The sequence below is a fragment of the Trachemys scripta genome, chromosome 7, assembly GCF_013100865.1.
Source record: "Trachemys scripta elegans isolate TJP31775 chromosome 7, CAS_Tse_1.0, whole genome shotgun sequence".
NCBI classification, from domain to species: domain Eukaryota; kingdom Metazoa; phylum Chordata; order Testudines; family Emydidae; genus Trachemys; species Trachemys scripta.
In genome coordinates this window covers 66,156,826-66,167,813 of record NC_048304.1, presented here as the reverse complement: position 1 = coordinate 66,167,813, position 10,988 = coordinate 66,156,826, and the positions used below count along the sequence as shown (strand labels likewise).

Sequence of the window (10,988 nt, the reverse complement as noted above, 5' to 3'; positions counted from 1 at the left end):
AAAGTGTTTTTAATTTATAAAGGGGGGAGGGGGAGCACTCACATAGCAAGCCTCTGGGTAAGAGGTCACCAGTACAAAAGTTTGGGAACCCCTGGTCTAGTTCCTACTGTTTATAAATCAACTCAAGATATTTGGACATGACTGTCTTCAAGTAAAAATATTGAGATGCTGAAAAAATGCTCATACCAAAAAGGTTATTAATGAAGTGTAAACAATGCACCAGATCTGAACAATCCTGTATCTTTGAAATTCAGTTTATAAAATCTTTATTGTACATTTAAAACTGTAAAAAAAGAACAAAGAGCATTTCAGTTTGTATAGTTTATTTGACAAGCTTCTGACAGATCACCATCATCTTCTCTTGTTACCTTTGCAGGATAACTTAGTCTCTGTAAAAGGAGGGTGGAAAAAAGTCAGCCCTGTAATATTATCTTTGCAATGGAATATAGTCAGCTTTTTTTACTTCGTCACTTTTCTAAAGGCCCTTATCGTGCAATTAGTCCTGTGCAGAAAAAGGCCACTGCTAGATCAGGGCTTCAGACACTCGATTCTTTAAAAATGCTATGAACAATTATTAAACCATAAGATAGCTAGCTGACAAAGCAGTTGCTTCCTATGTAAGAAGATCAGAATATTCAAGCAGTATAAAGGCCAAGGATAGCAGATGTCTTGTTTTAGTTAAATTCTGCCTTGTTTGTTTAATACATACTGCTCAGGCTGCTTTTAAAAAGTTGCTGCAGTAGCTATAGCAGAGGGTTTGCTTTGCACCAGCTACCACAACAAAGCACATCCATTTAAGCAGCCTTGGTAGTGAAATGAGAACAAACAGCAGGATTTAAAGTATGTTTGATAGCCTTTTAGGTAAGTCTCATCAGTCCACTTGAGAGACTTCTTGCTGGTATTAAGACAGAAATTGACAGCTTTATAATCAACTTCTATCAGTGAAACAAACATACTGCTTTGTAATTTGAGATACATTCTGATAAATATTTGTCATTTAAGCAGTAGTAAAAATACTCAGCATCATCCCATTATATTAGTTACTAATGAAATTTAAAGGACAATTTTGGAGAAGTAGTCACAATTTTCCTATTAGGAGAGATTAATGCTAAAAAGGTAGATTTCCTTTACTCTAAGCAACAGAGTCCACTTTGTTTACTGATTTCCTTGTGTAGTTTGGGTCTTCCTCACAATGGAGGAAGGCCACAAGGAACATGGGGGGGGCCACGAGGAACATGCCCACAAAAACTGGCAGTTGATACCATATGCAAAAAGAGAGTGTTCCCTTAAAATTAAAAAAAACCTGTGTTAAAACTTCCTTGTGCTGACTTTGAACATAAGGCCACAGCAGGATAAAAATCACCAGAATAGCAGAATGCCAAACATTTAAGAAGTTATACCTGTTATTTCCATTTGTCAGCTCACTGAAACAAGAAAACAAAAAAAGTCAGTAAATGCTTTAAAAAAAAAAAAAATCACAAATTGCACAGTAATTATTACATACAGTCATGTTACCCTAGAAAATTCAACCTGTTTGGTGTGAGTGTGTCCTAAAGAGTGCTAATGACACTGTTGGGTTTCATGCTTATTTTCAGTAACTTTCCTAAAAAGTTCACCCTGTTTATAAAATATTGGAGCGGGGGGGCTTGCTTTAACTAGCAGCATTGCAGGCGCCACTGGGGCCCGGAAAGTCAAGTGTGTTCTGACTCACACATGCCTGCACCTTCAAGATATTCTGCAAATGGGAACGAGGCAATTCAATGCATGAACCAGAGAAGAATTCAGCTCTTCCATAGCCCTAAAGCTAACCAAAGCCAAACTTGTCAAAGATACAACCAGATATAATTTTGAATACAAACAATTGAAGGGGAAGGGAGGTGATTAAGTTGTCCATTTTTACATGCTTTATTTCTTGAGTGCATCTGCACTTAAGAGCAAATGTCAGGGCCTACATACCTGCTAGGATTATACATAGCAGAATAAGGTTTAAAACCATGAACCTGCAAGCCCTCCGTATTCAGAGCTACTGCGGTCAACTAGAGTGCCATATATAAAGAACTTACAAGACTTGTGTATTGCCACAGCCCAAATTATGTTTAACATTTATTTGTATTCCAATAGCAAACAACATGCTAGGTGCTGTCCATACATAAAAGCAGCTCCTATCATGGACAGCTAACAATAAGAATACAAGTAACAGAAAAAAAAAAAAAGGTGGAGGGGGTAGGAAAAGGGTAAATCATAAAAGACTTTAAAAACTGTTATAGAAAGAATGGATCTTGAAGGGTTTCACAGAAAGATAGTGGCTGCAAAAGAGTGGGACAATTTCTTGGAGGGGGAAAGGAGAGTCATGGCTGAATGCCAACTGATTAAAAAGTAGTCAAAGGTGTGATGAGGCAGGTTGATAAGGCTTTTTACAAGAAGTCTTCTGCACTTTATTAGTTACAAACATCAGGGGATCAATTTTCACAATTATACAACTGAGTACTGCCACACAGATGGCTAGTTAGGCCATTCATGTGCTTGAGTGTGAGTGCTAATTTACATATGTTATGAAAATCAAGCTAATACCTTTAAACATAATGAAAGATGTCAATGTAAAAAAGCACTCAAATCAGATACAAGAAGAGTTGTTAACGCAGTTTTATTATAAGGGTACCTTTTGGGCACCCAGAGATGGGGTAGATTTATGTGCCATAAGGAGCAGTAAAAATAGTCATGTGACAATGTAAGGAAAGGCACATTCCTATTCAGATTTGAGATGTTCAGAGGTTGTTGTGTGTGAAACTGTCAAGCCACGAAAAGTCAGGAGTTAAATAACCATGAAGAAAAAGCAGGCTACATTGTCAGTTACTTAGCTTTCTGCCTTAGTCATGTAGAAGCAAGAGTAAGGCCATGTCTACATTAGCACTTATATTGGCAAAAGTCTTTTCACACCCCTGAGCAATGTAAGTTTTACCAGCAAAATTGCTTGTGTGCACAGCTCTATGTTGACAGGAGACGCTCTTCCACCAACGTAGCTACCGCCACTTGCTGAGCTGGTTTTAACGGGAGAGCTCTCTCCCATCGGCATAACATGGCTACATGAGCGATCTTACAGTAGCACAGCTGTACAAGCTTATAGCAGTAAGTCTAGAAATGGCCTAAAGACTTCAAGTGAAGATGGGTCATTTGTAGTCACAGCCTTCCCCTAACTCCAGCCATCAGTGGCCATCCACCATATAGATGCACCAGAGCCAACTGGATAAGCTGTAAGTTTACAATAATGGATGCAACTTTACCCCTTGAAAATGGGGTAAACTCCATATGTGCAAATAGTGCACCCGCACCAGTGTCCGAACACCAGAGTCTGAAACTTGACTATTTCCCAGTGTAAACAAGGCCTTACAATGGATGTATAATGGTACAGCCCAAAAGAGAACACACACATCCCAATTCAAACAACCAAAAGTGAGAGAGAATGGTATGAACCCTATGTTCACAACAGGAAGGGCAAATGAAAGCAATTCAATGTGTATATGATTTATATTATGAGATAGATGTGCATCTTCAAAATGGAAATGTAAAGTATATACAAAGCCAAAGAACTGATTTAGCAACAACTGTATTGCCAAGTTAAGACTATTACAAATAACTAGACTTACTCAGAAACAGATTTTCCTTTAATTACCAATGCACCTATAATGATTAATGTTTCAATTACGGTGACTACTCTGCTCTGCTTTTTGTTCCTCCTAAGAGCTCTGCAGCCAAATGAAGACATGGACATCTACTTCTACTCTACACTTCATTTTTTGTTATTTCTCCATCCATAAACCTCCTCAAAAGAAGTTATACAGAAACATCACTAACAATTCAGTTTTTCTAGGAGTTCATTTAAAAGATTGTTGTCTGTTTATTTAAACTATGTAAGCTTTAAGTAATATTAAAAATGTTATTAAGTGAATGTTTAAAATGAAATATACACCAGTTAAGAGGGAAAGTACTGTACATCTGGGGTCAGGCTTCGGTTATGGGGGTTACAGGTATCATTTGCAGGCATAGACCCAGATTGGGGTGCAAGGGTTTTTAAAGTGTCAGTGGATGAGTGGGCTCAGGTACACCACCCTAGTATACCTCAAACCAATCCTCTGAGACGTCGTTACATTAGTTGGAGCAGAGTATACACATAACCTACCACCGTGGGGCCTTGATCGTGGCCTCTAGAGACACTACCATAGTAATAAATATTGGCCATGTGTTTTATAAATTAGAAAGAATAATCCATGTGAACTAGGCTATTAAATTAGTCAGATCTAGATCCTTTAAGTCAGGGATGCCCAACCTATGGCCCACTAGAGCATTTCATAAGGCCCAGGGCCTGCTTCAACACAACACACTAAAGGCAGATTCATCAGTGTTTTGTCATTATGTTTACATATTCTTAAATTTAGTGATGTGTTTTTTTACCCACCACCCCCATTTTTTATCATTCTGATATACATTTTATGCACTGATTTCTTGGTTTTTAACTACAAATACTGTACATAACCTATCCATCTGTTTGGCCCTCACAAGGTGGTGCTTAGGTTTATGTGGCCCTCCTGTATAAGGTTGATCACCACTGCTGTTAAGTGATGCCCCCCAGCCAATTTTTAACTCTGGTCAACCTCAAATGAGAATAAAATCAGTCAACAGAACAATTACTTAATTTCAAGGATTATACACCACATCACGGAACTATTCAAACAGGTAGCACATCTGTCAAAAGAGTAGAATTGAACTATTTTAATCTTCTACTTGTCCTATCTAGACTGAGATGCATTATAAGTAGGGCCCTGGTAAATCATGAGGTTTAGGGTTTTTTAGGAAACTCATGAGTGTAAATGACAAAGTATAGAATTTCACAGTTTGCAGGGAATGAATTTAGCCAGCAAATTTAAACCATGGGCATACAACAAATACACTGATTAAACTTGCAGATTAAATTCATTCCGCCCTTGAAATTGACTAAGTTTGCACACAAGGTGGGTGAGGTAATATATTATTGGGCCAATTTCTGTTGGTGAAAGACAAGCTTTCAAACTACAAAACCACTAAGAGCTCTTATTAAAGTTCCTTCATCTTTACTGTTATGCATTTAATATTAGCAGGGCTTCATCTTTATTACCCAGCATATTACAGTGTTTAAACAAAAAGAAAAAAAGGATCCAAATGAAGCCTCAGTTTGAAATGCAAGATTCAAGCACTTGGATTCAGTAAACTAAAATTGATACAAGATATATACAGGTAGTAAGCATGTCTTTCATAAAATGCATTATAATGAGGAAGTAACCTAACTGGCCAACAAAGACTTCGAGCTACACAACAATTCACACCTTCAAAAGTTTAGGAATCCAGAAGCCAAAAATTAAGTATTCTATACACACAACTGTTGCCTGGGCATATGGTTACAGCATGTGCACAATGCCTTATGGCACGATGGCTTAAATCCAGAAAAGCATGGTGCATTTGTGATAAGCACAAGTTACACATGTAGCTGTATTTTTTTTTTTTTAAATATGCAGTTAAAAAAAAATGGGCCAATACTTTTCACTTCATACTCAATGCATACTGTTGAGGCATCATCCTTCACCCCATTCATTGGTATTTCATAATAAGTAATGATATGCACAAGTACTTTTAGAGAGCCTGTCAAGATCCACTGGGTGTATTTGGATGAGCAGTGACAGAAAACCAGATTTCACTTCTGCACCAGTTTTAAATTAGCCACCCTCTGTTTCTATAGCAGTATTTGCACAGTAGCAGAATACTGTATACTGAAGGGCAGAAATGAACTCAGGTTCAAAGTGAGAACACAGGCATGCAAAGCAATACACGAAGTGTTTATATTAAGCATATCTCAAGCGTGTAAGTGATGCATAATTCATACAGTCACCACCACATCCATTCTCACTCAGTACCTGCTAGTCACTTCACTTCTGATGAATTCCAAGAAAGAAAGAAAGGTTAAAGTAAAGAAACGTTACTAAGATTCAAGAAAGGATATTTGGTAATTTATAGCATTTTAGCAACAACAACTATTTACTAGAAAGATCAGCTTTTTCTATTACCCGCCACCTTCACTCTACTTCCAAAGCAGTGCTAAAAACACTAAAATCTGATTTTAAGTATGCTTAGTATATATTGTACCTCTCAAATCCCTTGAGTAATGCTGTTCTGTCTTTAAACTTTCATTTCTACACTGTACCTCAGTTTTTCGTTCTGCTTGAGAACCTCCCAAGACCCCCTCCAACCTTCATGGCAGGCTGGCTTGCCATCCCTATCTGGGATTGACACAGCTCTCATCAGAGGCTGAGAAGCAGTGACTGACCAGGCAGAAGAGAACAGCAGTGTCAGACAGCCTACCTCCTCATAGCCTGCACAGGTGGAGGCTCCTAACTCTAAGGGCTTGGCTACACTTGCGAGTTACAGAGCAATAAAGGAGCCCCGGGCACCCTAGCTCACTCCTCGTCCACACTGGCAAGGCACGTGGAGCACTGTCTCCACGGCTACAGCACTGCTGCTACTCCACCTCAGCGAGAGGAATAACTTTTGCTGTGCCTTGGCTACAACACACGGGCATCAGTGTGAACGAGGTGTTGGGTTACTGCGCTCTGATCGGCCTCCGGAAACGTCCCATAATCCCCTTAAATCAAGTGGCCACTCCCGTCATTGTTTTGAACTCCTGTACGAATGTGGAAATGCACTTTCAAAGCGCCACGAAAGCCATTGTGTGGAATGCGGTGTGAGAGATGGGGGGAGGTCTGCTGCTGTCTGAACTTACAAGACAGCATGCTGACATGCTCTCAGTCCCCCACTCTCTCCCCCCACATACATACAACACACTCTGTCACATTCCACCCCACCCATTTGAAAAGCACGTTGCAGTCACTTGCATGCTGGGAGAGCTGCCCATAATGCACCGCTCCCAATACCACTGCAAGTGCTGCAAACGTGGCCACGCCAGTGCGCAAGCAGCTGTCAGTGTGGACAGACTGCAGCGCTTTCCCTACTGCGCTCTCCAAAGGTGGGTTTAACTCACAGTGCTCTACATCTGCAAGTGTAGCCATGCCTTATGTTCCTTTGTGGGAGGGAGCATACTACCAGCATACTACCAGCAGTCCACCAGGCTGTCTGGAGTCCTCAAACACGGGGGAGGGGGGGAAATCTAATGAACAAAACTCAAGTCTGGGGAGAACTTAAGTTTTACTGTCCATCATCGGAGTTATCTAGTAATTAAAGTGAGGTGTCCATTACTTTGATTGCAACAAAGTACAGTTTCACGAGATTTAAAAAAGAAATAGCATATTAAATATGCTATCACTTAAATCTTCATATTAAGTTAGCTACTGAACAGTAACCAGGTGAGCAAAACTACATTAGAAACTCAGAGTTATAGAGACCTCGGGAATGGAGGCTGTTCATTACTCTGAAATGTTCATAACATTAGAGTTATTCTTTCAAAAAAGTTTATAACTGAACATTGATTTAATACAGCTTTGAAACATTACTATGCAGAAGAAAAAAAGCTGCTTTCCTTTTTATATGTACTTCATGTTTAACACAGTATTTGGTGGCAGTTTTTTGGTCTCTGCTGCTGCCTGACTGCATACTTCTAGTTCCAAATAATGTGCATGGTTGATTGGTCAGTTTGTAACACTGAGGTTCTACTGTAAACTACTGAGTTAGAATTACACAGGATCTCATAAGTTACCTTCTGTTATCCAGTAGGAAAGGTAAAAAAATTAAGAAAGAAAATTATTATTTTGTTGAGGAAGAAACCTGTTTACCAAAGAAACTAAAATCCAGTATCTATGCTGTAGTCTGCAGGTTTCATCATACCTTCTTGCCAGCACCAACATTTGCCTTGGCTGTGCCCCTGACTTTCTTCATTCTGTTCTTACGCTCCTTTCGCTGTTTTCTCGAAGTCTTCTTCTTTTCATACAAGCCATGCTAGTAGTAAGAGAATTATGTCCACAATTACTGAAGTGAACTTAATAATATCTATAAAGTGTTTCTATATTAAATATTTACATATATCAAAAGCTTTAATAATTCAAAGTATAATTATTAATGTAAGCCCTAAAAATATATTTAAAAGTTCTACTAATACCACACCTAATACAAAATGAGGCAACTTTACGGGATGAAAACGTAGAGATGCAGTTGAGTATATTTTTAAGAACATATATACTATGCATGCTCATCCCATGATCTTGTGCCCATTCCATTAACCATTAGGTTGTACTGCTAAAATCCACAGCTGATCATAAATCATTTCATTCCCCTTCATCTGCATTACAACAAAAAGCTTGTTTCTACTCTGTAAATTCATGAACAGAGAGAAGGGATTTTTATTTATAGATCTCATTTTTGTACCTCAATAAAAAAACCTAAGTTAATAGTTTTAACTTTGCTGTAATGTTTCAGGTTTTGGACCCTAACTATATGCAAGATGCCCTTTAGAACAAACAGCAAGCTTCTTGGCACTGTAAAAATTGCAAGCAAGAAACTTACCCTGGCCAGTCTGTGCTTTGGTTCATTCTTCTTTGCATAGTCCAGGGAATCATAAATCATGCCAAAGCCTGTTGTCTTGCCACCACCAAAATGGGTTCTGAAGCCAAAGACGAAAATTACATCTGGCGTTGTTTTGTACATTTTTGCCAGCTTTTCCCTGATTTCAGTTTTGGGAACTGTGGCCTTTCCAGGATGAAGAACATCAATCACCTACAGAGGTAATTTTTTCCAGTTAGAAATATCCATAGTTTATAATAGTATAAAGATATTCCATACATAACGAGAATATCTAAACATCCTTAAAATAGCTAATAAGGAAAATATCACTACCCACAGTTGGCATCTAAATTAACACACCACAGCAACAATGGAAGCCAGCAGTTCCCATTGGTGTACATCTCACTATACAGAGACTCAAGCAAAAATTTAAGAGTCAAAAATCAAGTTAAAAACTACTATCATTGCAGAGTTCTATCATTGTATGAGCTCTGCTTCATATTATTCTCCATACCACTCACAGTAGCTTTGCCTACATCTTCAGAATAAAGTACAGCAAAGCAGTTAGTGGGCAGTTTAGCATTTTCAAGCTTTAACAATGATCATGGGAATACTTAGGTCCTATTCCCTAAGTAGAATCTTCGTACACATCTAATGGTCTAGCAAGATATTACAACAAATTAATGTAAATGGCAACTATAGACAGCCTACCCACTAGGCAGTTATATCTTGAAAAAAGTCTACCCTATCTAAAGTCTTTTACCTAGGATCATTCTAAAAAGTACAAGCTTTAAGAACTAAAAGTACAGTAACATAAAACACATAACCGAGCATAAACAGATAAGCAAAACTAAGGTAGTACCTAATATTTCTTACCATCTGTTTACGCTGAAGCAGTCTATTAGTCATGAACTTCCTGGTTCTGATGGTCACAGTGTCATTCTACAAGATAGTTTGGAAAACCAATTAATATGCATTTGAGTTCTTCCATGATCTTTCACACCAAGATGGCACATCAACACAGTACTTCAAATAACTCATCAGCTGGTTTGCAAAAACTTATGAAAAACTTGTCTGAAAGTCATGGCAAGATACTGCTGCAATACAATCTCCACCTGTACTAGGAGAGCTATTGCAAGGATGCAGAAAAAAAGAAACCTCTCATGGTAATACTTATGGAATTCACGCAGTTTGCAGCCCACAGAACAATGTCCACAACCTGTCGGACACTGAGCACCCACTACTATGCAATATTATTTATTGTAAAAAAGAAACTGGACCTGGGTTATGGGGCACTAACAGGGATACAAGTCATGTTTGTTACATGAACAGTTCAGATTTGATCCACCTGTAGACCAAGAATTTTTTATACCAAGGCATAATTTAAACCTCGTGTGTAAGGTAAATATAAAAGAAAGTGCATGTACCGCGTCACCGGCAACACTTTGTGTGAAGCCTATGGACGCACACGCCTAGACAGCGGCGGCGGGCTACTAACTCGTTTGCTAGGGTGCAAAGGGAAACCATCACTTGCCTGAGCACACCAGGCCGCTGCCGTTGTGCCTAGCTCCAGCTCCCGGGAAGCGCTGGGTTGGGGGCAGAGACGCAGCGGGAGGCGAAGTGGGACTGAATGCACGTGTAGGGGCGATGCGCAGAGCCAACGGCGGCTCCAGCCGAGCTATTAGCGGGCAGCATGTCACACCCCCGTCGCGCTGGCCCGGCCGGAGAAAGCCCGACTGTGCGCACCACGCATGCAGCCGCGCTGGAGAGAGCCGAGCAGTGCGGGGAGTCAGAGCCCAGTGCTGCCCGGGGGAGCTCACGGAGCCCCAGCCCAGAGGCCGGGGGGGTGGGGGGGAGAAGCGGTCGCGCCGCTACTGACTCCCGCCCGGGCGCCCGGGTGCCCCAATGCCCGCGCAGCCGCCCCCAGCCGGTGGGCCCGGGCAGGCCGCGGGGTCCCGCGAGTCCCGCAGCGGCAGGATGGCGGCGGTACAAGGCGGATAAAAACGGGTCGCGCCGCGGACACTCACCATCTCGGCGGTTAGCTCTCTCCGAGGGAGCGAGGAAAGGAAGAAGGACCCCGCGGCAGCCAATCATATCCCGGCGCGCGGGGGCTTAGGGAAGGGGCAGAGCCGAACGCGAGGGCGCCTCATCAGAGCCTGAGTAAAAGTGCAGGAGAGAGGCGCCCGTCCAGCGCCTGACTGAAAATACAGGGTTGGGGCATCTTGCTTGGCTGAACGTTACCAACCTGCGGTCTGGAGGGGGAAGAAACTTAATCATTGGTTTAATTTTGTTGGATTCAGTGGTGATTATAAACAGGAAATTCTGGGAGTTTCCATGCCCCCCCACTTATATTACACATTCCCCCTTAAAGTATTAGTTATTAATTATTAAATTGTATTATGGTAGCACCAACAAGCCCCAGTCATGGACCCCATTATGCAGGGCACTGTACA

General features: G+C 40.7%; 1 protein-coding gene across 2 annotated transcripts; it reads right to left on the bottom strand.

Annotated features, from left to right (window-relative positions):
- Positions 1-249: 249 nt before the first annotated feature.
- RPS24 (ribosomal protein S24) lies at positions 250-10,658 on the bottom strand. 2 transcript variants are annotated; one of them, XM_034776382.1, is made up of 7 exons: positions 10,563-10,658; positions 9,412-9,477; positions 8,539-8,748; positions 7,864-7,974; positions 5,943-5,960; positions 1,401-1,424; positions 250-389 (listed from the first exon to the last, which is right to left on the bottom strand). In XM_034776382.1, exons 1-5 carry the CDS (start codon positions 10,563-10,565, stop codon positions 5,955-5,957), a joined length of 396 nt encoding a protein of 131 aa, XP_034632273.1. In that variant the 5' UTR covers positions 10,566-10,658; the 3' UTR covers positions 250-389; positions 1,401-1,424; positions 5,943-5,954. The 2 variants fall into 2 exon arrangements, with proteins under 2 accessions (XP_034632273.1, XP_034632274.1); XM_034776383.1 differs by lacking the exon at positions 5,943-5,960.
- Positions 10,659-10,988: the final 330 nt, after the last annotated feature.

What these genes read in the sequence shown, in the direction of transcription:
- RPS24 (XM_034776382.1), bottom strand. An exon ending in TGCTTCAGCGTAAACAGATG is followed by an intron (nt 8,749 to 9,411) that starts GTAAGAAATATT and finishes TTACCTCTGTAG; the next exon opens with GTGATTGATGTTCTTCATCC. An exon ending in CAAAGCACAGACTGGCCAGG is followed by an intron (nt 7,975 to 8,538) that starts GTAAGTTTCTTG and finishes TCTTACTACTAG; the next exon opens with CATGGCTTGTATGAAAAGAA.